We start from the raw sequence: 26,793 nt of genomic DNA, 5'->3' as shown, positions 1-26,793 counted from the left end.
TCTCTCTGTCCCAAAAATAAATAAACGTTGAAAAAAAAAAATTAAAAAAAAAAAAAAGAAATTATTTCCAAATAAAAACTTTCTTTATATGTTAAAAAAAAAAAAAAGACATTTCGTTAGCTAGTGAGGTTGGAAAATATGTTAACACCCCTTTTCACCTAAAAAGAATGAAATTCTTAAGCTGAAAGCACAACCAGCCAATGAAGCAAGTTCTACAGTGTTACAAGGTGGTGGGCTGTGAACAAAAGAGCTCACTCAGAAAGCGCCTGGCAAGCCCAGGTGCAGGTTCAACTTCCCAGCTATTTCTATGAGTTTCAGCCACATCTGCTTGCAAAATATCCACACTCTTCCCCTTCACTAACCCATGTGCTGCTCCAGAGGAAAGGTGCTGTGGCCACTAGGTTAGTTCACTGAAGATTTATCAATTCAGCACAGACAGCAGGCCCCTCTGGGTTCCTAATGACAAAAGGGAAAGAACCCTGAACTTGGAGTGAATTCACCCAGGTTTGAATCCTAGCTATGCTGCTCACCAGCTGTGCGACCTTATGCAAGTCATTTGCCTCTCCAGCCAGCTTTTCCAACAGTACAAGGAAGACAGCTTCCAGTCTTGCTCCCTCATCAGGCAGCCTCACTGAACACAAGGTTTTTACAGGGCTGGGGAGCTCAGCTGAGACACAGCTCACATGGGGAAGGCAAATGTTTTCTCAGCCATGTATGGTGGGGTCACCCTGGACAAAGCTGTAGCTAAAACCATGGCATGATTTTCTTTCGTCAACGGAGAAAAACAGTTTTAGAATCAGCAATTGCTGCTGCATCCTCTGCACAGATGGAGAAAAGGTCAATGAGATGACACCATGGCCACTGGTCCCCCAAAAGCCCCTCCATGCTTGTCGTTCCTCAGAAGAGATCTCCAACCTACCCTTCTCACCACAGCCCCAGCGGATATAACAGACACCACCGTTGGTCATTATGGCTAACCACAAAGGGGATTTGGGGAGAGAACTGGTTCTATACCTCACATCAGAGTATTCAGATGGAAAAGGGTCTGTGCTCACCTGGAGAACCACTTGGTCTATCAAGGGAAGAGATGTGGCCTGGAGTTCCACAACTGGGGTTAAGGCCGGGGCAGGACAAACACAGCCGGAGTAGACAGAGCCTCAGCCAAGGGCACATGATGGGCCAGACATCTAGGACTGAAATCTCATCTCAGCCACTTACTTTCATGAGCTCTCTGTTTATTTCCCCATCTATAAAATGGGGCTAATAACAGTCATCTACCTCACAGGGATCACCTGAGAGGTAATCAATGCACATTTTAGTACACATTAAAACAGCACCTGGCATGTAACACATCTTCAATCAACCAAGATCAAATACGTATTTAAAAAACAAAAACAAAAACTTTGCCAAAAGGTCAAATTCAGAGCTCTCTTGTTGCCGCCACTCTGTGAAAGCCTTCACACTCTGGCCTGCACCAGCGAAGAACCAAAAGTGGCTTGGCCTCAGTCCTCAAGGACTCCCTCCCCTGGAAAGTAGGTTCTGCCTGATGCCCTCCTCACACTCAAGTACGGGTCTAAGCTGGGACTCCAACAGAAAGAATGCAGGTGAAGACCAGGGAAGCCCTCCTTCACAAGCATCAGCCAGCAGCACCCTGCCTGCAAGGACACAGAGCACACACAACCCCGCAAAAGAGAACCTCTAACCCAGAGTGTGACTGGCCCTAGCCAACCAGCCAAAATCAGGAAACCAGCAAACCCCCCAGGGTTTGCAAGGCAACTCAAAACACCATTAGGAACCACTGCAAAATTCTAATCTGGAAAGTCATGAATACAATGGGATAATCTGCCCCTTCAACCAGAGCCACCTCCTTACCCCAGCTCAGACCTAAGTGTGAGGTCTCCTATAAAGCCCTCCCCTGCTTCAAAGGTACAAAAGACTGGCCACCTGGACTGCCTGCTTCTTAGCCCCCACACTCAAGCCTGATTTATACCTAGTTTCTGCTTCCGTACCTAAGGGGCACTCCTAGAGAAAAGGATTTACTCAATTCATTTGAGCATCCCTAGTGGTAGGCAGACAGAATTTACACTTTCTGAATTGTTGCTGGCCAGTTGGCAGGATACCCGGACAGACAGCAAAGGAAAGGGAGTTGGGGACGTTGGTCACCTCTATCATCCAGAGAGGTGGCGCTGGACCTGGAACCAGAGGCACCCCAAGGAAGACAGGCATGATGTGTGGCTTCGCCCCTGAGTCCAGTGACCTGATAAGCAGAACTAGGACCCAAGAGCCAAAAGAGAATGTCTCACTTCTCTACAGATATAAACATGTTTTCTAAAGAACTTAATCACAAGGAGCCACAAATGCTTTGGTTCTGGACCTCAAAGGCCCATTCAGTACTCTCTCCACAACTAGCCCTTTTTCTGGCTACCATTCCTACTGAGGCCATCCCACCAGTCACCCTGCTGCTGAGGGAACCATCAGAAGCAGCGAGCAACCAGCTCTACTCAGGGAGCCCAGAGAAGCATCACTGGAAAGACTCCAGGTTGAGCAGGGGCCCAGGGCCTTGGCCACCAAGTAAACACTGGGGAGGAGACAGCAGTCTATTTAGGATGACAAAGGCAGAGAGGTGTGTCATGTCTGGTATGAGCGCCTTGGCTGAGGCATTAAGGAGGGTGGCACTCCACTGTGCTCCCCAGCCTGTTTTTACAGAGACCTGACAGAGCTCACAGACAATAGCCCTGGACACTTTGGCCTTCATGGGCTCCTTCCGCCATAAAAGATTACTAAGAATCATACTTTTCAACTGCAATAGTATAAAGCTAAATAAATTTGAATGTGCATAACATTTTCTTTGACCTAAACGGTCAGGGTTTTTTTTTCCTTGCTGATTTTAAAAGAAGACCACTAAAAGCACTCTGCGGGCCCCCAGCACCAAGCCTCCTGTACTTGATGAATAAATCTGCCCTGCAATTGGGGATTTGATTTTTTTGTTGCATTCAACGGAGGAGGGGGTACACAAGAAACAGAGATAAAAATTATCCTGGACCTTCTGGCTGCCATGATTCTGATTCCCCACCACAAGCTTACTTATAAAAACACAAGCTCCAAAGGGAGTTCCAAAAGCATTTAATCATCACATACAAGGTACACTCCTAAGTGCCTGGCAATGTCCAAGCTCCGACGGCGGAGACCCGGCCGCGCGCGGCACGAGTCTCTGCCCCAGGAAGCTAGCTTGCTTTCTGAGTGCGACGCTTGGCGGACTCCTAGTACCTCCTCGGATCGATCTCTCAGCTGAGTTCTCAGCTACAACACCTCACTGAGTGACAATAAGCGACACGGCTACCGCTCTCCAGCCAAGGAGTTTCCAGGGCCGAGGCGCTGGCACAAAAGCACTGCTGAGGAATAACATGGGAAAGAAAAACCATGTGTCTCCACGAGCTGCTCTCTCGACCCCAGCACTCCAGCCTGACCCCAGCCGCTGGGCAAGAAGGGCGCGCCCCAGGGACGCAGTTCCTCCGCCAGAGAACTCCCAGGCCCCAGAAGTTAGGTCGGGCCCCGCACACCACTCTCGCTTCGGTCAATCTCAAAGCACGCAGCGCTCCACGGACACGGATCCAAAGGTAACATCCCCTCGAGAACAAAGTTCCATGATGTGAGAAGCGCTCGGAGCCCAGGTAAAACTCTCGGCACGGTCCCGGGCGGGGGGCACGGCGGCCCGCGGGCAGGCCTCAGAGGCGCCCTACCGGGGCCCCGCCCGGTGGAGGGAGATCCCGGGAGACCCCGGCCCCGCACACCGCCCGCCCTGCCCTGCCCCGCCCCCACACATCGCCCCCACCGCGCCGCGCCCACCGCGCCGCGCACCTGGCCGCAGCGGCTCGGTGACGGTGAGCACGAGCAGGAAGAGCAGCAAGAAGGCACCGCTGTCTGCCTTGGGCACCATTTATCCTCCGTTCATCGTCCCCGGGGCGGCCGCGTGACCCCGCGGGGAGGCCGGACCGGGCCGGGCTGAGGGTCAGGGGACCGAGCCGGGCTGAGGGTTAGGGAACCGGGCCGGGCTGAGGGTTAGGGGCCGGGCGCGGAAAGGCAGCGGGAGAAGGCTCCGGCTAAGCCACGGCTACACTGGGCCGCGGGCTGGCGCGCACTCTCGGCCTCAGTCTCGGGTTCCGACTCCGGCTCCGCGCAAGATGGCGGCCGTCCTGCTCAGCTCCGCGCCGCCCCCCGCCCGCGACGCCGGCTCCCGCCAATGAGTGCCGAGGCAGGGGGCGGGGCCTGCACGCTCCCAATGCGTGCGGACCCTTGGCAGTGTAGGGGGCGGAGCCTGGGCGGTTGTACCCGAAAGGGGCGAGGCCTAAGGCTGGGAAGGTGGTGGGGGCGGGAACCGAGAGGCGGGCTCGACGGGTGGGCGGAACTATAAGGAGTGAAGTGTACCATTGGTTATGCAGAGAGGTGGGGCTCGGGGGTGGAGCCTGGGTGGTAGGGCCCGCCAAGGGCCAGGTTACGAGCTCTGGACGCGCTGGGCAAGGGCGTGGGGGAGGGGTAACGGGGCCAAGCTGACGGACACAGAGAGGGTCGGGGTGCAGTGGGGCTGATGAGGTGGGGCGCGGAGGGGCAGGGAGTGGCCCTGGAGGGCTGAGCGTGAAGGAAGAGGGGAGCGACAAGGAGCCAAAGTGGTCCCGGGTGAAGAAGGGGTCTTCACACCTTGCATACCTGCAGGCCCAAGTCCTGTCAGCAGCCCAAGAGTGCTCCCTACAGTGGTCTTTAAAAAGAACCGCTGCGAAAAAGGGATAAGGAAAACTGGAGGAACCCGGACATGCTTTGAGGAAGTAGGGAGATGGGGGAATGGAGGAGCCACCCTGTAAGGAACCAGCACACACTACTGAAAATGTTTCAGATGAAGAAATAGCCTAAAGGAGTGTTCTACAAGGAGCGCTGACAAGGAAGCCCAGATCTTAGACTGTGGAGCAAAGCTGGCCTCTGGAGGAAGAACTCTGCCTACACAATGTGGGAGGAGGGGGAAGGAATGCTGAGCACAGCTGCTGCCACAGCAGGCCACGTCTGCATAGAGGAAAGGCTCAGGAGACGATTCCAGTGTTGACCTCACACCTGTCAGGGAACAGAGTGACTGTGGAAGAGGGCACAGCAAATGGGAGTGTCCTCAGTAGGAGAGGAGCAGGCTGTCCAATGGAAGGACCACCAGCCATGCACACAAGGCCTGGCACAGGGTGTCAGGGCTGGGGAAGAGGGTGAAGATGGGAGCAGAAAAAAGGGGGACCCATTTTAGCCTGGCCCACCTCCAGCCCCACCAACTTACTCCCCAGGAGCAGTCCTCTCAAGCTCTTTCAAGGCATGATCCTCCTGAATGTCCCAGGATTCCAGCCTATGACACTCAGAGTCACTCAGTGAGAGAGGTACCCACTCCCTCTGAGTGGATACGGCCAAGGTTAAACCCAAAGCTAGGCCAGACCTGCCTGCTCCTGCTCTCTTGGGCTATAGCCTGTAGCAGGTGCTAGACAAAGAGCCTGTCACAGCAGAGGGGCCCCCATGCTGGCAGAAGCAGTGGTCCCTGTCCAACACTGCCCTGGCTGCTTGCATTGTCCTCATGGACCATTCCCAGAAGCAGCTGCTGCACTCAGAGGGATTCAAGCATAGCTTTTAATGTGCCATGGGAGCCCAGCCAGGGTTACAAGCTAGACAGACCCCAGAGAGGCAACTCACAGCTAAGAGCAGATATCCCAGCCAGTTGTTCCCCTGCGGAGCCACTGTTGGAGAAGCAGGCCAGCAAAGGTTCAGATGAAGAGAGTAGGACAGGGAACTTATGCAGGGAGAAGGCAAAACCCTGGCCTCTGAAATTGCAGTCACTGCACAGGAGTTTTTGCCCATCCTGATCCACCTCTACCCTTGGCCCAGATACATGGCCTGCAGGTTTCCTGTGTAGACACCACCAAGGACCTCCAGAGCTGAAGGGAGGGAAAAGAGATCAGGGATATTTTTCCCTAGCTCCCTCCCTGTGGGGTCACTGCAGCTTCCACCTGAGGTCACTGCCTCTCTCAAGGTGGTCCTCTACACTCTTCCCAGGTTCCAGTGACCCACCTTCCCTTCCAGGGGTCTGTTACTACCCTTGGGTTACCCTACACTCAGTTCCCACCTTTGTAAGAAAGATGAATTTATAAACTCTTCAAACTGCCCTTGAGTATGTCTTTAGTTTTCCTTCTGGGACGCAGACTAATAGGACCATTTCCCCTGGATTCCCTGGGATGCCTCATGTGGCAATAATCAGCCCCACAAGCAGGTCTGGCTCCTGATTTGGAAGCACCAGCACACTGATGTGTTCCCCACAGCCATCTTGTATCTCGGGTCCCAGCCAAGTGCAAGGCCACTCTTCACTGGCCATTGGTCTGTTTCAGCCCACTGGCTGGTCTTCCAGGGTTCCAAGTCCAAGTGGCTCAGGCCAGAGCCTCATTCCCCCAGAGCACTCCTCCTTTATGACTTCACCCACTGAAGTCACCTGGGAGATGATGCTCAACATTCCACCCCAGAGTCTTGGCCTCTAGGAGGCAGGAACAGCAGGCCCAGCCAGCCCAGAGGACTCTCTGTCCACAGTGTAAATAAGGACACCACTGGCCCATGTCCCGCAGGGATGTAGAGGGCAGCCTCAGAGGCACTGGGCGCTCCCGGCACCATGGATGACGCTGCCATCCTCAAGCGACGAGGCTACATCCTGGGGATAAATTTGGGAGAGGGCTCATACGCAAAAGTCAAGTCTGCTTACTCTGAGCGCCTGAAGTTCAACGTGGCGGTCAAGATCATCGACCGCAAGAAAGTCCCCACGGACTTCTTGGAGAAATTCCTTCCCCGGGAAATTGAGATTCAGGCCACGCTAAACCACCGCTCCATTATCAGGACCTACGAGATCTTTGAGACCTCTGATGGCCGCATCTACATCATCATGGAGCTCGGGGTCCAGGGCGACCTCCTCGGGTTCATCAGAACCCGGGGAGCCCTGCACGAGGATGATGCTCGCAAGAAGTTCCACCAGCTCTCCTCAGCCATCAAGTACTGCCATGACTTGGACATTGTCCACCGAGATCTCAAGTGTGAGAACATCCTCCTCGACAAGGACTTCAACATCAAGCTCTCTGACTTTGGCTTCTCCAAGCGCTGCCCGAGGGATGACAGTGGCCGACTGATGCTAAGCAAGACTTTCTGCGGGTCAGCAGCTTATGCAGCACCCGAGGTGCTGCAGGGCATCCCCTACCAGCCCAAGGTGTGTGACATCTGGAGTCTGGGTGTGATCCTCTACATCATGGTCTGTGGCTCCATGCCCTACGATGACTCCAACATCAAGAAGATGCTGCGCATCCAGAAGGAGCACCGCATCAACTTCCCCCGCTCCAAGAACCTGACGGGCGAGTGCAAAGACCTCATCTACCACCTGCTACAGCCGGACATCAACCGGCGGCTGCACATCGAGGAGATCCTCAGCCACTGCTGGGTGCAGCCCAAGGCACAGGGCCTGTCCTCTGGAGTCATCAACGAGGAGGGGGAGAGCTCCCGGGGTGCTGAGCCCTCGTGGACCCCTGATACTCCTGATACCCCAGCCACCAAGCTGGAGCTCCAGGAGGAAGCACGGTCCGAGACACGGCCTGAGATACAGTCCGAGTCAAAACCTGATGAGACGATGCAAATGCGGGTGTCAAGGCAGTCAGATTCCACGGGCCTTAATGGCGAGCTGCAAAGCAGGGAAACAGAGGAGGGGGTTCCCTCACGGCCTCCAGAGACACACACCTAGCGAGCCTCTCTCGGCCCAGGGGACTGGCAGGGAATGATGCAGAGCTCATGGCTTTGAGCCTGAGCTCCAAAGAAGCCAAGGGACAAGCCAAAGAAGGAAAACTGTCCTGGGTGAGCCACTATTTTCATCAGTTCCTTCTCCTTTCCTTTGAACTTGGTAACCCACATGGCTAAAAAAGCAATAAATATTAGTGCAGACTCCAAAGTGGACGTCTTTGCCCCAGCTGACTGCAGTCATTCAGGGAAAGGATCCTGCACTCCCCCCACCCCACCCCCACCAGCTCCCCACTCTCAGATCACACTGCACTTCACCTCCAGTTTGGGAAAATAAATCCCAGTGTGCCCAACCCCAACTGTGACCTCAGGCTCTGGACCAGAGCAAAGAGCTGGGCTAGGAAGATGCTACTTCAAGAGGGAGGCCATGAGCACGGTGCTGAGGAAGGGGAGGGGGCACAGAGAGGACAGGATAGCAAAGGGCAAGGTGGCTGCCTGCAGCAGAGGAGTGGGAGGCAGAGGGCTCCGTCTGCAGTTGGGGCTGAGGGTCCAGGTCCTCAGCACCCCAGTGCCACTGCCTCCTCAAGGCTGCCGGTGGGGAAGTGCCCTGCAGGGAGCAGGTGAACCAGCCTCTCAACCCCTCTTGAGCTCCCCACCCTGCTAGGCAACTCGTTTCTTCTGCTCTGTCTACTAGCCATGGCCAACCAGCACCCAGTTCTGGACCTGCCCTGAGTCATCTGCCCCTGGTCATTCTCCCTGCCCAGAGGAAGTGGTGGGGGGTGGGGCACTGGATGGCCCAGTGCCACCCAGCCTGCCTGTCCCACAGTCACTGTATGGCCTTGACTACCTCTCTTTCCCTTCTAGTCCCCAGCCTGCCCCCAGGGTTGATGATCCATGCCAGAGTGGAGAAGCAGATATTGGTGAGGAGAGAGGACAAGTGTGCTCACAATGCAGTCCTGTCCCCTATGGCCATAGGTGTCCCGTAGAGAGAGGAGGCCAGCGTTTAGCACCACTGGCTACTCTGTCCTGTGAGGCCCACCCATGTCATTCTCAGGCTCTTCTCACTTCAGCCACGGCAGCCCCTTTCCCTGCCTGTTCCGCACTCACTCTGGACAACCTCATGTGGATCTGCAGGTTTGACACATCAAGAGGACAAGAGCCTTCAGACTTACCCCTCCCCTGCCCATGTCATTGTCCTGGAAAGACCCTAACCCCAAGCCCCGGGAGAAGTGAGGTCCTGTGAGTGCCCTGGCCCTGCTCTCTCTGTACCCCTCCCCACATCCGCTCCATCTCTCCTCTTGGCCCCCCCACCCCCCAGCCACCTTCACACATTCTGTCTTCCTATCTCCATGCTCCTGTGTATGGGAACACACAGCTCAGCTACCTCTACCTGCCCTGTCACTTCTCCAGTGGCTACAGCCGCCTCCTGCACACAGTCTGGATCCCACTGCCCTCAGGAAGGATCTCAGTGCTTGGCCTTGGCATCCCAGGTCTGGCTCCTCTTGGCCTCCCAGCACCCCCACCCCCCATACTCACACCCCCAACACACACATGCCGTCATCATGCTTGTGGATGCATCCCTGCAGACTTTGCCCATGTCTCCAGGATCAGCCGAGGGGCTGTGGCCTCCACAAAGCTTTCTGGACTTGGCAGCTCCACTATAAACTCTTCTGGGGCAGGCCTGTGAGTGCCAAGGTACAGGCACAGAACAGGCCCTGGGTAATACCAGAGGAACCACCCAATTTTTCCCAGAGGCTCTAGGAACCCAGAGTCATACGGCTCATCTGGTGGTGGAGTAAAATTCCAGAGCACATGGGGCTGGCTGGAGTGGGGACATCCTGAGGAGTGGCTCATGGACCTCCTCTGCTTGGTCATCTGTGGCCACATGGAGGCAGTGGACGATATGCAGCAAGAGGGCCTGGGAGCAACTGACTACAGCCCAGCCACAAGGCAAACCTGGGCAGGAGGGGCCCCAGGAAGGAGCATCTACTGTATGCTTTACAGGTGGGGAGACAGCTCAGAGAAGGTGGGCAACTACCTGAAATCACACAGCACAGAGTGGCAGCCCAGGTGACTGAAGCCCACCCCTTCCCAGGGGGCCACACCTGTGAGCCGCTCAACTCACTGGGGTCAGCCCTGGCTCAGACCCCATCAGTGACCCTCCCCAAGGCTTTATGATCAAGACCTTCACCATGGCCTCCATGGTCTGCAGCGCTCCCTCCTGCCTCTGCACACCCCCACCACCCTGTGTCCCTTCAAACTATCACATCCTCTAGCAGGTCCTTGTCCTCCTCCATGTGACCAGCTCCTCAGACCTCAGCCCTCCCAGCCTCCCCAAATCCAGCCCCAGTTTCTTCCTCACAGCCCCATGTTCCCGTGTCATGGCACAGCCACCACCAGGCACTCGCGCTGTTCATGTGACACTGAAGCTCCCTGTCCTCTGGACTTCAGGAAAAGCATGGGCCTGCTTCATCAGCGAACTCCAGCATCCGGAACCAACCCTCAAGTGCCAATGGGGTGAGTGGAGAAACAGAGGAAACTGAAACTCAGAGGGAAGTGGCCTACCCAGAGTCTGCAGGTCTCACGTGCGCAGGGCTGCAGGCTGGGAGTACCCCTGGAGGCCCCAGGTCCGATCTAGCACTTCCCATTCCCTTCCCATGCCTGCCTCCATGTGCATGTGCTGGGTGATGCCATCTGCTCGCCGTCACGGCAGCTCAGCTTGTGCCTCCTCCACCACGTCCCCAAGAACCGCAGAGGTCACACTGTCCCAGGCAAGGGCAGAGTGTGAGGGAGCAGGATCCACAAAACAAGGAAAAGTGGGTGGGTTGGTAGAGTCAGCCAAAAAGGCAGACATGCAGGGGGTACCCCCAGATAGCACATTTGGGAGTGCAGGAGAAAGGCAGGGGAGACTGTCACGCTCCTGGGTCCTGGCCTGCAAATCCTCACAGCCAACCCCGTCTGGGACGCAAAGGAGTGACCAAAGACGTCCCAGGAGGAAGCAGGCATCAAGCTAAAGCTACTGTAACAGGAGCTCCCAAGAGCTGGGAGCAGGCCTCAGGGAAGCCGTGGCAGCTGGAAGGCAGTCACTCCTAGCTGGCATCTGGACTCTGGCTACCCTGCCCCTGAGATCTTCCACACGAACCTCCAGATGCAGGGAGCTCCCCACGTGCCCCAGGTATGTCCACACGGCTGCGCTCCGGCCAAGGTGGCACATCTGCCTGGCACGTCCTACCCCTCATCAACTTGGCAGGGCCCTGTAGATCAGCTGCACACTGGCTCCTTCATCACCTCCCCTCCAACCACCCACATAGAGGCAGGCCTCCTCTCCCACCCCCCTGAACATGAGCACGTGGCACACCCACCCTGGCAGCGAGCTATGTGTGGGCACGGGATGCCTGTGATGGAGAACAGATAAGCAGCAGGGCTTCCAAACTACCCAAGGAGACACACATAGGATGCCCCAGTTCCCAAAGCAAAAACAAAAGGGTTTTCATGTTGCTCTCAGGTGCAAAAAACAGCTCTAGAGATGCAAACGGTGCTACATCAGGGTTGCACCAGCCCACATCATGCCCACTCCTCACAAATTCAGGATCCCCTCCTCATCCAGGTGCCTACTCTTATCAGGACCCCCAGCAGCAAAGCTCCACCCAAGCCCTGCCCATGCACTGACCAGTGCACCAGACTCTTTGTCTCTCTCTGGCACCCAGTCCCCACAGGGCCACCCTGGTCCATCCTCCTCTTGTCTGGTCAAAGGCACTGGCTTCCACTTACCCTGAAGCCCATTCTCTATGCACTCTGCCAAGGACCATCTTGAAATGTGACTTGGGTCATGGCTCTTCCAGCCCCAGGCCCTGCAATGACTGCCCACCACTCAGGGCAAAGCGGCCACTTCCCTTCTCCTCCACCGCACTCCAGACTGTGGGACTCAGCCATTCTCAGAACAAGCCCTCACCTCTCCCAGGCTCTTCCCTGCCTGGATGCCTCATCACCTCCTCTACCTGACCAAGGCCCAGCCCATCCTCCATGTGCGCCCCAGCCCTCGGAACATGCATTTGTCAGTCTGGGGCCCAGAGCTCTGCCTGCCTTCCTGCCCACACAGGCCCTGCCCGCCACAATAGCACTCTTCTCCCCAGCCTTCTACCCAAAACAGGAGCTGCTCTCATTCCTAAGGCTAGGAACAGCAGCCAGCCTGGCCAGACCAGGGCCATCCCTCCCAGGTGCCACCGATTCCAAGGATACCAGCCCTAGAGAAGGGTTTTTCATACCCCCAAAAAGCTGCAGGAAATCAGCCCTAGTGAGACATGGACCAATGCAGTGTCGGTCCCCACAGCCAGGAGAAGGAAATGGGCATGGGGTTGGCACTCTGGCTTGGCCTGGGCAGCCCTCCCTTGGGCCTGACTCATGACAAGGAAGCCACAGCGAAGAGGAGGAGCAGGGAGGGTTACCGCAGTCCTGGGTACTGACTTCCTTCCTGCTGGGCCAGCCTGGCTTCCAGGGTTCCAGGGGCCCCGTTTTCACCCAACTCAGTCCCCACTCCCGGCAGCCTGGCTTTATGACTTCACATGCTGAAGTCACGCAGAGACAATGCTGAGCGTTACACCCCTCCAAGTCCAGGCTCAGCCCAGCCAGACAGCTCCTCACAGTGTAAATGAGGACAATGCCCGCTGGCCCACGTGGGGAGGGGATGTAGAGCGCAGCGGCGCCAGCCACACCTGGCACCATGGACGATGCCGTGGTCCTAAGGAAGAAAGGTTACATCGTGGGCATCAATCTTGGTAAGGGCTCATATGCAAAAGTCAAATCTGCCTACTCTGAGCGCCTCAAGTTCAACGTGGCGGTCAAGATCATCGACCGCAAGAAGACACCCACCGACTTTGTGGAGAGATTCCTTCCTCGGGAGATGGACATCCTGGCAACCGTCAACCACCGCTCCATCATCAAGACGTACGAAATCTTTGAGACCTCTGATGGCCGCATCTACATCGTCATGGAGCTCGGGGTCCAGGGCGACCTCCTTGAGTTCATCAAGTGTCGGGGAGCGCTGCACGAGGATGTGGCTCGTAAGATGTTCCGCCAGCTCTCCTCGGCTGTCAAGTACTGCCACGATCTGGACGTTGTCCACAGAGATCTCAAGTGCGAGAACCTCCTCCTCGACAAGGACTTCAACATCAAGCTCTCTGACTTTGGCTTCTCCAAGCGCTGCCCGCGGGACGGCAGTGGCCGCATCATCCTCAGCAAGACCTTCTGTGGGTCGACGGCTTATGCAGCGCCTGAGGTGCTGCAGGGCATCCCCTACCAGCCCAAGGTGTATGACATCTGGAGCCTGGGCGTGATCCTCTACATCATGGTCTGTGGCTCCATGCCCTACAATGACTCTGACATCAAGAAGATGCTGCGCATCCAGAAGGAGCACCGTGTGGACTTCCCCCGCTCCAAGAACCTGACGGGTGAGTGCAAGGACCTCATCTACCGAATCCTGCAGCCGGACGTCAACCGGCGACTGCACATTGACGAGATTCTCAGCCACTCATGGCTGCAGCCCCCCAAGCCCAAAGCCATGTCTTCTGCCTCTTTCAAGAGGGAGGGTGAGGGCAAGTACCGGACCCAGTGCAAACTGGACACCCGGCCAGCCTCTCGCCCCGAGCACCAGCCCGAACACCTGCCTGACCACAAGCTGGGGGCCAAAACCCAGCACCGGCTGCTGGTGGTGCCTGAGAATGAGGACAGGGTGGAGGACAGGCTGGCTGAGACCTCCAAGGCAAAAGATCATCATGTCACCGGAGCCGAGGTGGGGAAAGTGAGCACCTAGCGGTGCTAAGGGCCCGGGGGGCGTGGTGCATGGTGTGCACCCACATAAACTAAATAGGCAGGTAGGAGCTGAAGAAGGCACAGGTGCAAGGAACAAATAAAATCTGTCAATTAAACCACTATCTTGATTATGTTCTACTAGCTTTCTTCCACTTAGTAGCAAAAACATTAATTACTGACCACCAAATAAACCACAAAGTGTATACATGCATCAAGAGTGGCCCCTGAGGAGTCTTTTTCTCTAGGACTCAGGCAACCACCCTCCCTGTGGCGTGGGTGTCTCCAGCACAGGGGTGCACAGGCAGACTTACAGCGAGGCCCTGTGGGCAAGAAGACCTCAGCTGCAATCCACTCCCAGGTCCTCACTGTCTCCCTCTGACCTGCCCCGGGGCCCAGCGCCTCCCAGGCTGGCCAGCTGCTCGTGTCTCTCCTGCTCAGGCACAGCACGGTCCACCTGACCCTGACCCCATCCTGCTCCTTCAGACAGCCCCTTTCTCCATGTACTCTGCTCCCTCCATGGCTGTGATTGAGACCAGTGACCTCAGCCCTTCGAGTGCCCTTTCATCTGCTGGAATAGCCCCAGCCCAGACCTCTCACCCACACCCTCTCCACCCCATCCCGTCCACCCCACACACCAGCCAGTGCTCAAGGGGGCCAGCGCTTGGCCTTAGGTGGCCTTGCCTGGACAGCATCTCCCTCTGTATCTCACTCACATCCCACTCAGACTTCTGCCTCTATGCTTTTCTGTCCCATGCCCACCCTTCCCTGTGGGGGAAAAGCACCAAAGGCCACACTTTTCTGACCTCCCCCCCCGGCAGTCCTGGATCCACCTGCTGAGTTCAGTCCCACCCCCCTGGTGAGTTGCAGGGCTTGGCTGGGGTTCAGCCCCCTGGGAGCTGACAGGAATTGAGGAGCACAGGCTAGTGGGTGCCCAGGCAAGCAACAAGCCCACGCCAGCCTTCAGGGAACATGGCACTCATGGAGGCGGCCAGGACCCATGCGGGACAACCCAAGACAACGGCCAGTGCAGGGCTGGGCACACTCAAGAAGAGAAAGACTGTGGTCTGAGTAGATTCCAGGCTGTCTTTCTTGGGCAGTGCAAACCCCTAGAAGGGCACAACCTGACCCTACCTGAGGCCCGAAGAGACCCATCTGGGAGCCAGCTTGGGTCTCCCCTCTCCCTGTGAAGCAGCCCTAGGAGGCCTGGGCACCAAAGCCCTCTGGGTCATGGGCAAGTGTGGCCTGTAGTGCGCATGGTGCTATGGGGTCTGCATGGGACCTGGCCCCACTGCTTCTGACACGGTGACCCAGGTTACTGTTACCCACGGCTCCTGCTAGTGACTCAGCAGTGTATGGAAGGCAGCGCCTAGAGCACTGGGAGACGGAAGGGCAGGAAGACAGAGACAGCCCTGCCCCATCTGAGCTGGAGACCAGGTACTTGGAGGTGACGCTGAGGCCACTGGGAAGGTGCCTCACGTGAGGGGCCGTCTGACACATAGGACCTGTGCAGCCCTGTCACCAGCAAACCACAAGGGCTGGGCCTGGCTGGGGAGGCTGGAGACCTGGACCCAGAGCCCCAGCAGAACATGAGGGGCATGGAAACTTTCAAGGATTCCCTACTTCCCTCAGAGGGAAAGAACTTGGGGGGCAGGGCCCAATGTGTTGTGAGCTCAGCCCAGAGGGCAGGTTCCAAGCCTCGGGGGTGCCACAGAAAGAAATGTAGGTAGTGGCAAGAAAGGCCAGACACCCTGGTCTTCCAAGGGTCACCTCACCCAGAAGCTTCCTTCCAGGAAGGCCTGCAGTCCTGAGACCGTGCTGTAGGCACGAGGGCCGCCTAAGGGCCGTGCAGAGCAGGCCGGACACAAAAGCCTGCCAGATGGTGCTAGGTGCTCTTTAATGACAGCTAAATAAAAACAGACAGGCGGTTGATAGAAAAGAGTACGAACAAGACCGTGGGATGCACCCCAAGGGCTGTGAGGGCCAAGTTTTGTACCAGTCTGGCTGAGGCACGGCATCTCTTCTGTGGCTCCTGGGACAGTCACCATTTCTGGCCCGGGCCTGGGTCCCCAGAAGGCCGGAGTCCTCTGCTGAGTGGGCAGCTGCCCTGCAGGCTCCACAAAGCTTCCACAGGCCCGACCCGGGCCTGGCCCTAGAAGAAGTCTGAGGCTTTGCGCCGGGCAGGGAGTTGTAGCAGATTGTCCGTGATGGAGGCTGGATCTTGGTTGAGGGGGGTGCGTGCTGTAGAGCCAGGAGCCGGCGTGCTCGTGGGGGTCTGGGGCCCACCAGCTGGGGTCTTGAGGTGGGTTGAGCGTGCTGGAGATGGGGTGTAGCTGGCCCGCAGGGCCCGGTCTGTGTACTTGCTGGCTGTCCTGCTCACGAGGCGCTGCAGGGCTGGAGACATGGCTGGGCTCAGGCCTTTGGGGGTGAGGCTGGGATGGAAGAAGTGGGTGAATGAGGCACCATTAGGCCCATGTGGGCACCACCGCAGCAGGGCCTCCCATGGCCCCACAGGAAGATACATGGGAGATGCATGGTCATTACAGGCTGAGGATACCAGGTGGCCTGGCACACAGCAGTGTAGTCAAACTTAAGGTTCAGTGGTAGTGCTGCCCTTGGCTGTGGGGCTGGGATGGACCTCAACTCTCTCCAAGGAGAATGATACACCTGTTTCCAAAGCGCTGACAGGAGCTCATAGCGGGACAAGGGGCCCAAAGGTGTCTCTAAGGGTTGTGCCAAGGAGGCTGAAGAAGGAAAAGACGGAGAGGGGCCCTGCATCCTGGTTCAAACAGGCCATGCCCTGGACCAGAGGAGCTGCTATAGGACCCACTACAGAACGCCTGGGCCTGCCCTGCACACTGCGCATCCATGTGCAGGGGGTGGGGCCATGTGGGAGCAGGGAGAGACCCCCACCCACACAGGTCAGCCACGCCTCACCTGGCCAGGTTCTCCGTCACTCTCCTCAAGGCTTCCTGCTTCTTGGCCCGGTTCTTGGCTGCAGCCTCGTTGGCCATCTTCAGCCCCAGCCGTTCCCTGCGGCCCGGCTCCAAGATCTACATGACAGCAAGTCTGTGGGTAGCCTGCCACCGAGTCAGGCAGTCCCTTGCTGGTGGGGCACCTGCCTCTTTTCGTGGCCCCCATGATCCTCACAACCCACTGCCACCTTCCTAAAAGCCCCCCAAAAAGCTTGCCTGAACTGCCCACCTGCCTGTCCTCACGGACCCCTAAAAGCCAGCACTGCCAACTTATGAACCTCTGACAGTCTTTTAGGAAAGAAAGGGGTCTTTTTGAATCGGCTTCTCTGTGACTACCAGAGTAAACAGCTTTCTGTTTAACATCTATTGACCTTCTGTATTTCTTTGCAGAACTTCCCGAGATGCATCCTTGGCCTCTTTTTTTCTATTAAAGTGCTTGTTCATTATTTAGTGTTTTACCCACATCAGTTACATTAAGCTATGCCATAAAAATTCCCTCTCAGTTATTTGCTTTCAGTTTCTCTTACGTGTTTTTTTTTTTTTTTTGCTGTATTTATCACTTCGTACAGTATAAACTAAACCTCACTTCCCTTAAGATCTAACCCTTCCTACCTTAAAATCAGATTAAATACTATATTTTCTTCTAAGTGTCTTACATTGACTTATACACTTAATATTTCTGCTTCCAGGAACTCGTTCCATCTTATGTATCAAGAACTTCATTTCCACATACTCTACTACTCAGCACAATTTGAGCTGTTGTCTCTCGTGTACCCTGAATTCTGATTTGGACGAAGCTTTGTTCAGAATCTCTTCCCTACTGCCCCATTGGCTCTAGGACCAGGAGCAGACTTCTGACACACCTATACCTGTGGCATGCCTTAACACCTGCCGGCACACGCTCCTCCCTGTCATTCCTCTCTTCAGTTTTCCTTGGTTATCCTTGTGTGCCAGGCAAGTTTAAGAACCAAGGGGCCAAAATCCTCTGCACACGTTCTGTCTAGACATGCGTTGCTTCTCAGGGGGAGAATGAGCGGAGCTATGCTAGGGAGGCCTCCCGGTAGGGCCCGCACGCTCCGGCAGTTTTCCTTACGGAAGTCTGCAGCACTCGCCTGTGGTTTCTTTACAAGAGCTTAACTATTGCTAGTCGTTCTAAATTTCTGCTGCTATAGTGAATGAGACCTCTTTTTCTGTTGCACTTCAAACTGACCACTGCAAGTGTTCAGAGGGGCCAGTTCAAGACCATGTGTGACCCAGCTCCCCATGCAACAGACCTACATTAATCCCAAATTCTGTGTCTGACTCTTTGGGGTTTCAAGGCACGTGATGTAACCCCACACCCTTTGCCCTCTGCAACATCACTGACCTCCACCTCCTGTGATCTTCTAGCACTCCACGTTGGGAGTGTTGGCCCAGCACCCCAAGAACGGGACAGCATGCTCCCAGCTTCCAGCGACTTCTCTTCCTTCACATTCTAAACTATGTCACTCGGGTTCCCCAACAAACTGTGCAGACCAGAGCACGCTGCCTTCCCAAAGCCTCTCTGGGGCCCCACACCATCCTAGGCCATCCCATCTATACAAACCATCTGGCACTTAGCTTCCCTTCCCTACCTGCTCCAGGCCTCGTAACTCCCCCACTCTGACAACTTCTAAATAACAAGTGCCTCCTGATTCATGCTGTCCTGTAACCAGAGTCCTCTCTCTGTAAACACGCAACCCCCTGAAGACACAAACCACATCCCACAGAACACTGGGGTTCTGGGGCCCTCCCCAGTCCACAGGCCTGCAGACTCAAAGGGCCATGGCTTTGGTGCCCTGACCTCACACCCGAATCCCTCCGTCCAACCACACCTGTCCTTAGTGCTCTGGTCCTATTCTGAAGTGCAGTACCTGTGCAGGTATGCAGCCTGGAGCATGGCTTGGCCCTTCAGTAGGCTCTAGTCTGACCAGTGGGAGCTAGCTCATCCTCTGTGTGTTGAGCTACAAGTTCTCAGAGGACCACATGCCCTCTCAGGGTCGCATCTGAGCTCCCCTCACCATGACCCACCTTGAAGGCTGGCCCTGGTGTCCTGTCCACATAGGGGGTCTCAGATCCTTCCACTCTCAAGGGAGTGTTTTCAACCTCCCCCCAGGTCATCAGTGGTGACTCGTTCACACCTGTGGATGGAGAGAGCCCACAGTTACCTCAGGCCAGGGGATCTGGGTGGGGGTCCTGCCAGGCCCTCTCTCCTACAACAGCCAGCTCCCACCATGAGCATCCCAGCTAACATACACCAAGGTTGGCAGTTGGCCCACTATCCTTCCCTGGGACTCTGGGACCTGGTACCTCTGCCCTCTGAGATGACAATGCCAAGGCTACTTTGAGCCCAAGGCAAGCCCAGGCCCCTACAGCTGTGGAGCTTAGCCTGGGAAGGGGGCTCCCCAGAGAAGCCAGGCTGGGTCAGCCAGGCCCCCATCCTAGCACATGGCCAGGGAAGCCACCTAGAAGTTGCTATGGCATGCCACCCCAAGGTGGGGAGACACTTGGGGGCTTTCAGAGCACCCAAACCTCCCAGGACCCTGCACAAACCTGTAGTGCCTCCATACACCCTGGCCTATGTCACAGCAACCAGCAGCCCAAAATACAGAGGACGATGCTCGGGAGAGCAGGAGGACACCACCTGCACCATGAGATTGTCCCCAAGTCTCATAAATCTCCTGTGTGAGGTCACGCAGGGCTGGAGCCCAGAGCTTCTTCCCTATGCCCCTACACTTAGCCTCCCCCTGCCCAGCCTCCCCGTGCCCTTAAGCATGCTTGCCGCAGCCAGTCTGTCCAGTAGAGCCCCGACACCCCTGGTCCCCAGCAAAACCAGTCTGTCCTGCTAAGTTCAGGGCAAGTCACGAAGATTGCCAGGCTGAATGCGCTGGGACTCACACATCTCAAATCAGGTCTCCCTAAGAATCCAGCCCGCCCATAGCCCCATTCAGCCCTGTCATTGCGCAGGTGGGACACTGGGTCTCTGAGTCATATGAGGCACAGGGCAGACATGGGGAAATGTCAAGGGTGCCAAGAGCCAACTGAGCAGCCCACCTCCCCACAGGCAGTCCTATCAGGGGGCCAGCTTGACAGAGGGTCCACTACTCACCAGGGGCAGGAGAGGGGGTTGCAACAAATCCAAACCCGCCCACTCGGGGGGAATCCTGGGGGATCAGTTCTTTGCCATCAGGGCCCACCTTGCCCTGTTTGTGCTGGAACAAACAAGACAGACCAGTGTTAAGGGGGAGTCAAGCCTGCTCCCGCCAGCTAGCTGAAGGGCAAATGCACAGGAACAGCTGGAGAGAGAAGGACCCTGGCCCCTGCAAAGATTTTGAGGACCTGTCAGAGCAGGTATCAGAAGAGAAGCTTCCCCTCCTTCTGGCCTCAGGCCAGACTCCACAAAAGCTGCTTTCAGGGACTACCGACTTAGGCCCCCCCAGGAAACTACACTGACCACTGGCACACATGTGCTCTGACCTCTTTCCCACAGGTACCTATAGAAGCTTACAAAACAGTCTCCTCACTTCCTGCCTCTCCCTCTCCTGGAGTCACCACTGCACCATGACACCCAGGCCCACAAACCCCTGTTGTCTGCCCCACCAAGCCTCACTGCGCCCCAGCCTGCGCACCCCACCTACCCCTGCCCTGCCTGGTACAGAGGTGTGGGTCTGGCCAGACTGGACTGGCTCCCAGCAGCGTCTCTTCTCTCACGTCCTTGTCCTCCAGGGACAAGGGGCAGAACTGACCCACCAAACATCTCTGGCCCCAGTAGAAGCCCATACGGTCGAGAAAAGGCTCAGGACCCTGCCGCACAGGAGCTCCAAATACTCCCACGCTGCTAGTCTCTGCCAAACCCAAGAACGGTACTAATTTAATGAAGGAAGCCAAGATCAGAGAGGTTGTGCCCACATCCAGCCCCTGCCACTCACCTGGGCATTGAGGGCGGCGGCCTGCTGCAGCTGGGACCTGCTCAGGGCCTGGCTGAAGGGGTCCCTGAGGAAGCGAGTATTCTTATGCACCACCTGCCTTGGCTTCTTAAACAGCTGTTCTTCATCAGGGACACCTGGCAGGTGGAGACAAGATGGCAGCGGTGTCAGAGGGGGTGGGGAGTCCCCATTACTGCCCTGCACTCAAGGCTTGAGGTAGAGACTAAGTCATTCCCCAGTGAACAGAAGCACGGGGCCTAGTAAAGCAGGGGACGGCCTCACTCTCTCACTGACAACACACAGGCTCCTCTGCCCCGAGACAGACCAGGGCACCTCCGAGGCCCAGTATGCTAGGGAGCAAAGACCCACACGCACACCCTAAGGCCAGATCCAAACACACTGTCCCACACCATGCCACCTGCCAGCCCTGCCTGCTCACCCTCTGGGTAGTACATCAGGGAGTTTTTGGCCTTGTACTTCCAGGTCTCCACACCGGCCTGGCTGCTCTCGATGGCTTGGTGCTCTGCCGACGGAAGTGCAAGATTATCTTTCTGCCTCTGCATCACAGGGGAAAAGTGAGGGTCAGAGAGGTGCCCAGGCACTGTGCCCCTGGCCCCAGGACTCCCTCCATCCTGACAGAGGATGCCTGTGCCCCTGTACCCAAAGACACCTTCTCAGGGGCGCCTGGGTGGCGCAGTCGGTTAAGCGTCCGACTTCAGCCAGGTCACGATCTCGCGGTCTGTGAGTTTGAGCCCCGCGTCAGGCTCTGGGCTGATGGCTCAGAGCCTGGAGCCTGTTTCCAATTCTGTGTCTCCCTCTCTCTCTGCCCCTCCCCCGTTCATGCTCTGTCTCTCTCTGTCCCAAAAATAAATAAACGTTGGAAAAAAAAAAATTAAAAAAACAAACAAACAACAAAAAAAAAACAACAAAGACACCTTCTCAAACTCCTCCTCGGCCTGGTAGAGCCATGTGTGGCGTGCCCGGCTCTTCTCCTTGGCCACCTCCATGATCTCCTGGAAGGAGGCATTGTCCTCACTTGTATACCGGCTCAGGAAGACATCCAGGCTGGGCAGGGGCTCCTTCTCCTCCTCCTCTCCAGCCTCTCCTGCTCAGGAGCATAGGTGGGATGACACAGAATCACAAACAGCATCAACACTGCTTTGCAGTCACAAGATCTCAGGAACCAGGCTACCTCATAAGCAGAGATGGAACCCTCACCCTGGTTGCGGGTCTGTTGATGAGAGCCCACAACATCAGACAATTCCCCTCCTAGGGGCAGAATCAACTCCCCTCTCCCCCTGCCAACTGCCCAGGGAGCACTCAGGGGCTCTCCTCAACTGCTGGATGTCAGGTGAAATGTTATGTCTGACTCAGACCAGAAGAGTGACATCCAGGGGCTACAGAAAAGGCAGGTGATCACAGTCAGGTCCTGCCTTGCCAAAATTGTGCTGATCCTGTAGGATCCACCTTCAGAGCCCCAAGCTCTCCCTCCATCCCTGGGTTTTCTTACCCTGCCTGCTCCTCCCTTCCTGGTATCTGTGCTACAGATGGATGGTTTGTCACCTAAACCCCCTAACCTGCTAGCAGGCTTTGATGGCAGGGACCCCGTATGATCCAGTACTCTAGATGGGGCCTCACAGGCACTGGGCCGCGACTCCAGCCGCCCCTCCCACCGCTGTAGAAAGGAGCACCCCTACTGAGGTCCCATCGCACTGCGCACAGTGGTACACACTTCAGCAGGCCCATTAGGTGGAGAGCTTTGTCTCCCATTCTGCTGAGTCCTGACCACACACAGACTCCTAGACTGAACAAAGTACAGTGGCTAAAAGCTCAAGACCCAGAGGCAGAAAGAGAACTCAAACCCTATTCCACCACCAACAAGCCCTGAGACCTCCTTTCCTGAGTCTCGGCTCACCTGTGAATGTGAATGATGATGGTACCTACCACTTAGGTCACCGAAATGATTCTTAGATATACTGACAACGCGTATTTAAAGAAAAGGAATCTGGGGGCGCCTGGGTGGCGCAGTCGGTTGAGCGTCCGACTTCAGCCAGGTCACGATCTCGCGGTCCGTGAGTTCGAGCCCCGCGTCGGGCTCTGGGCTGATGGCTCAGAGCCTGGAGCCTGTTTCCGATTCTGTGTCTCCCTCTCTCTCTGCCCCTCCCCCGTTCATGCTCTGTCTCTCTCTGTCCCAAAAATAAATAAACGTTGAAAAAAAAAAAATTTAAAAAAAAAATAAAAAAAAAAAAAAAGAAAAGGAATCTGCAAATTGCCTGTGATGCATCTGCCACATTGCAGTAGAGAATCAAACTCCAAGGACACAACATGACAAACCATGGTAAGGGCACAAAGAAGTAGACTTAAAAAAAATTTTTTTTTAACATTTTATTTATTTTTTTGAGAGAGAGAAAGACAGAACACGAGCAGGGGAGGGGCAGAGAGAGAGGGAGACACAGAATCCGAAGCAGGTTCCAGGCTCCAAACTGTCAGCACAGAGCCCAATGTGGGGCTTGAACTCACAAACTGAGAGATCATGACCTGAGCCCAAGTTGGATACATAACTGACTGAGCCACCCAGGGCCCCACAAAGAGCTGGATTTTGAAGCAGAAAATATTTTGTCCGTGTAGACACACAACGCACTGCACACTAGAACCTGGTAGAGAACAGCATCTTATCTGTCTGAGCACTGATGTTCTACTAAGAACAAAATAATCAACTGATCATGAGAAAGTCCTGTAGCACGTAGTATAGTCATGTCCAACAGGACTCAAAATGCTCTTTCCTAGAAAAAAATCCCTCATAAAGTTGGAACATGTCACGATCCCCAATACATGCACTGAGGAAGACAACTCTTTCATTTGTTCTATTCCCACAACACACCGTGTACTGTTCTGGATGCAAAGTATACACACAGAGGTGAGACAAAGAAGCTCTTGTGGAGAGAAGAAGCAATACGTAAAGAAATGCCTTTTTAGGTGCCATGTCTTGCAGTGAGAAAACAAAGCCAAGCAGGAAGGCAGCATGCATGAAAGGTGATGTAACTTCACATTGTGGTTGGGGGGCGGGGGGGACAGTGGTCAGGAAAGGTTTCCCTGAATGGGTAACATCTGAGCAGAGACCTGAGGGGAGAGAAGGTGTGAGATGCGCAGCTATCCAGGGGAAGAGACTAACTCTGAAGACACAAGTGCAGAGGCCCTGAGGCACTGTAAGGAGACAGCAGAAAAGGGGCCCTCCAAGGCCCATGAAGCCCACTGGGCTGCCACACAGTGAGCAGGCTGGTGAGAGAGGTGGCAAGATTTCCATTCCACAGAGGAGGACCAGAGGCTCAGAGAACTGCCCTGTGTTTGGGAGCTGGACCCAGATCTTCTGTCTCCTAGACCAGTGCTCTTTGGCACCATGGGTTGCCATGTAAGCAAACAGAGCCCTCAGGGACAAGATGTGATCTGCCTCTGAACCAGCCCCTCAGGGCCACATAGGATAAGACTCTAGACAAACCCAACCGCTCACTCACCATCGCCATCTTCCAGGCCTCGGCCCCGGCCCCGGGGCTTGTTGCCCACCATTCCGGTGCCTGTGTGCACATCAGGGGTTTCAAATGTGGCTGGAGTCACATCTAGAAGGAAGGGGGTAGGGATTAGAGCCAGTCCAAGGCATCGGCTCAGGAGGAGTTCCCCTCTCAGCCACCCACTGTTGCTCTTACAGGGCGGTGGGGGCTCTCGGGACATCTTGCCCAGGGCAGAACCAAACTTGATGGCAATCTGACGCATCCGCTCCAGGTCTCCATTCTCCTCAGCCTCCAGGTACTCTTTTTGGGCCTGCAGCTTTTCTACATCAGGAAAGAAGTCCCTCTGGATGACTGTCTGGAGGCCCTGTCAGAAGTCAGAATAAAAGTCATAGTTCACACCTGCCTCTCCGTCTACCAATGTACATGCTAAGGTCCTTGCTGATGCCCCCAACCTCTGTCCAACCCAATGATCTTCTGAGGTTACCTGCACTTTCCAATGACGATGAGCATCCCTTACGATCTAATGCAACACCTAACATTACTAAACGTTCACCTGATTTCTATGAAACCCTTCTCTCTCCCCTCACTGGTCACTCTCATTCTCCTTTACTGGCTCCACCTCCACACTAGCTGGACCAAGGTGGGTGTTGCCACCTCATTCCACCTGTAATCTCCTATTTCCAATCTGAACCCTTACCTGGATGACTTCAGCCTGTCACCCCCACCAGCAGCACTGGTTGAGATTCCCAAATCTGTACCTCCAGCCAGACCTTGCTCCTGGCTGCACGTCTGTGCACCTAGCTGTCCACTAATGCCACTTGCCTGTCTGTCCCAGAGGCTTCCCAAAAACAAACAGCTCTGTTAGAAAGTCCTCTTTGCTACCATCCTTCCACATTCCTACTTTAATAAACCGCCCCCACTCTCCTCTAACAACACTACTAGTGCCTCCCCCATCAAGACACCTCACTCTGCACTGTTCTTATTTGGCTCTCCAACTGCCCACACCCCAAAAGCACGGACTCAAGTTGCTCCACCTCCCCGAGGGGACGAGACTGCCACGACCGGAGAGGAGGGGCCCGAGAAGAGCGCGAGGCGGGGAAGGGACCTAGAATTCGCTAGCGTCTTCATCGAGGTCTTACCTCGATGTACTCTTCTTCGTCCAGGACCCGTTGCTTGCTCGTCGCAAGCGACTCCCCTGCCGCGCGCTTCCTCCGGGGCCCGGACGCGGCAGGGAGCAGCAGGGCCCGGGTAGATGCGCCGGGCGTCTCCATCGCTATCCCAGGGCCGCTCGGGCGGCACAGGTACGTAACACGGTCCGGAGACGGCGGGGGCGGAACTGCGCCAGCTGCGCAGGCGTTTGCAACAACCCACCAATGGAAGAGCTGCGCATTTTGAAGACCAGCCCGCGCTCCGTGGTGACGCCATTATAATCCCTGGGCCTTATGGGAGTTGTAGTCTTCGCCCCTCCCCGCTGTGGTCCTCCGAATCTGGACTATGGGCACCAGAGGGCGCTATGGTGTAGGAGGCTAAGGGGCGTGTCACTCACTCTGATCCTGAAAAATTCCAGCACTGCTAAATTGAAAGGCCTTGAAATTCCGGTTTCTCGAAAATAATCATTGGGTATGCTTCTATATCATTAACAAAAACACATTTTGGCTATATACTCGTTTCAAAGTTTTTATTCAAACTTTATACCAGAAAAGACCACTAAGACAATTTCTTCTTGATAGTTATCTAACAACAAAAAAAAAAAAAGAAAAAAAAAAAAAAAAGAAAAAAGAAAAGAAAAGAAGAAAAGAAAAATGCGATGGTCCAATAAAGAAATGTCTGGTTAAAAATTATTCGGTTCCGGGGCGCCTGGGTGGCTCAGTTGGTTAAGCGTCTGACTTCGACTCAGGTCATGATCTCACAGTTTGTGAGTTCGAGCTCCACATCAGGCTCTGTGCTGACAGCTCAGAGCCTGGAGCCTGCTATAGATTGTGTCTCCCTCTGTCTGTGTCCCTCCCCCACTCACAGTCTGTCTCTGTCTCCCTGAAAAATAAATAAACATTAAAAAAATTTTTTTTTTGAATTATTCGGTTCCTGGGGCGCCTGGGTGGCTCAGTCCGTTAAGCGTCCAACTTCAGATCAGGTCATGATCTCAGGGTTCGTGAGTTTGAGCCCTGCATCAGGCTCTCTACTGTCAGCAGGAGCCTGCTTCCGATCCTCTGTACCCACCCTCTCTCTCTGCACCTCCCCCGCTTGTGATCTCTCTCTCTCTCTCTCTCTCTCTCTCTCTCTCTTAAAAATAAATAAACATCTGGGGCGCCTGGGTGGCTCAGTCGGTTGGGTGTCCGACTTTGGCTCAGGTCATGATCTCGCAGTCCGTGAGTTCGAGCCCCTCGTCGGGCTCTGTCCTGACAACTCAGAGCCTGGAGCCTGTTTCAGATTCTGTGTCTCCCTCTCTCTCTGACCCTCCCCCATTCATGCTCTGTCTCTCTCTGTCTCAAAAATAAATAAACGTTAAAAAAATTTTTTAAAAAGTTTAAAATAAATAAATAAATATTAAAAAAAAATATTCGGTTCCTGAACACGAGTGGGCTTCCCAGAAGAGGACTAACTTTCATTGAAATGGACCAGAAAATTGCCTGCTTTTTTCAAAAATGATCATTTCTTCTCCAAAAGAGGTTGTGAACTATATCAAACAAGTAAGTTCTTCCCCGTAATGATTTAGTATAATAGGCAGCCATTCCTTCACCCACTGGGAAACCCCATGCTGATGATTCCTGCCCTGTGGAACTGACA

At 55.2% G+C, this 26,793-nt stretch overlaps 4 protein-coding genes across 10 annotated transcripts in view; 2 read left to right on the top strand and 2 right to left on the bottom strand.

The window, feature by feature from the left end:
• The window catches only part of DGCR2 (DiGeorge syndrome critical region gene 2), a 100,666-nt gene extending 96,482 nt beyond the window's left edge, over window positions 1–4,184 (bottom strand). For 5 of the 7 annotated variants that reach the window (XM_047098211.1, XM_047098212.1, XM_047098216.1 and 2 more), the window contains exon 1: window positions 3,859–4,184. In XM_047098211.1, the coding sequence (XP_046954167.1) occupies window positions 3,859–3,937 (79 nt within the window). In that variant the 5' untranslated portion in view covers window positions 3,938–4,184. The remainder of the gene's footprint in view (window positions 1–3,858) is intronic. The other 2 variants (XM_047098213.1, XM_047098214.1) reach the window with 1 other exon arrangement.
• A 2,492-nt stretch (window positions 4,185–6,676) lies between these two features.
• Window positions 6,677–7,786, top strand: TSSK1B (testis specific serine kinase 1B). Its single transcript, XM_047098219.1, has one exon. It carries the CDS (start codon window positions 6,677–6,679, stop codon window positions 7,784–7,786), a length of 1,110 nt encoding a protein of 369 aa, XP_046954175.1.
• Window positions 7,787–12,499: 4,713 nt separating this feature from the next.
• Window positions 12,500–14,145, top strand: TSSK2 (testis specific serine kinase 2). Its single transcript, XM_047098270.1, has one exon. The coding sequence runs from the start codon at window positions 12,500–12,502 to the stop codon at window positions 13,586–13,588; it is 1,089 nt and encodes a 362-aa protein (XP_046954226.1). The 3' UTR covers window positions 13,589–14,145.
• A 1,498-nt stretch (window positions 14,146–15,643) lies between these two features.
• On the bottom strand, window positions 15,644–25,312 carry ESS2 (ess-2 splicing factor homolog). The gene is made up of 10 exons (XM_047098250.1): window positions 25,149–25,312; window positions 24,205–24,373; window positions 24,016–24,117; window positions 21,439–21,608; window positions 20,943–21,060; window positions 20,507–20,640; window positions 19,687–19,789; window positions 18,609–18,718; window positions 16,522–16,637; window positions 15,644–16,016 (listed from the first exon to the last, which is right to left on the bottom strand). Exons 1-10 carry the CDS (start codon window positions 25,278–25,280, stop codon window positions 15,737–15,739), a joined length of 1,434 nt encoding a protein of 477 aa, XP_046954206.1. The 5' UTR covers window positions 25,281–25,312; the 3' UTR covers window positions 15,644–15,736.
• Window positions 25,313–26,793: the final 1,481 nt, after the last annotated feature.

This window comes from Lynx rufus, unplaced genomic scaffold (assembly GCF_022079265.1).
Source record: "Lynx rufus isolate CCGP_SWC_20201006 ecotype Redwood Valley unplaced genomic scaffold, mLynRuf1.p SCAF_45, whole genome shotgun sequence".
In the NCBI taxonomy this organism is placed as follows: Eukaryota; Metazoa; Chordata; class Mammalia; order Carnivora; family Felidae; genus Lynx; species Lynx rufus.
The sequence above is the reverse complement of the archived record's forward strand: the minus strand, read 5'-3'. Positions and strand labels throughout refer to the sequence as shown.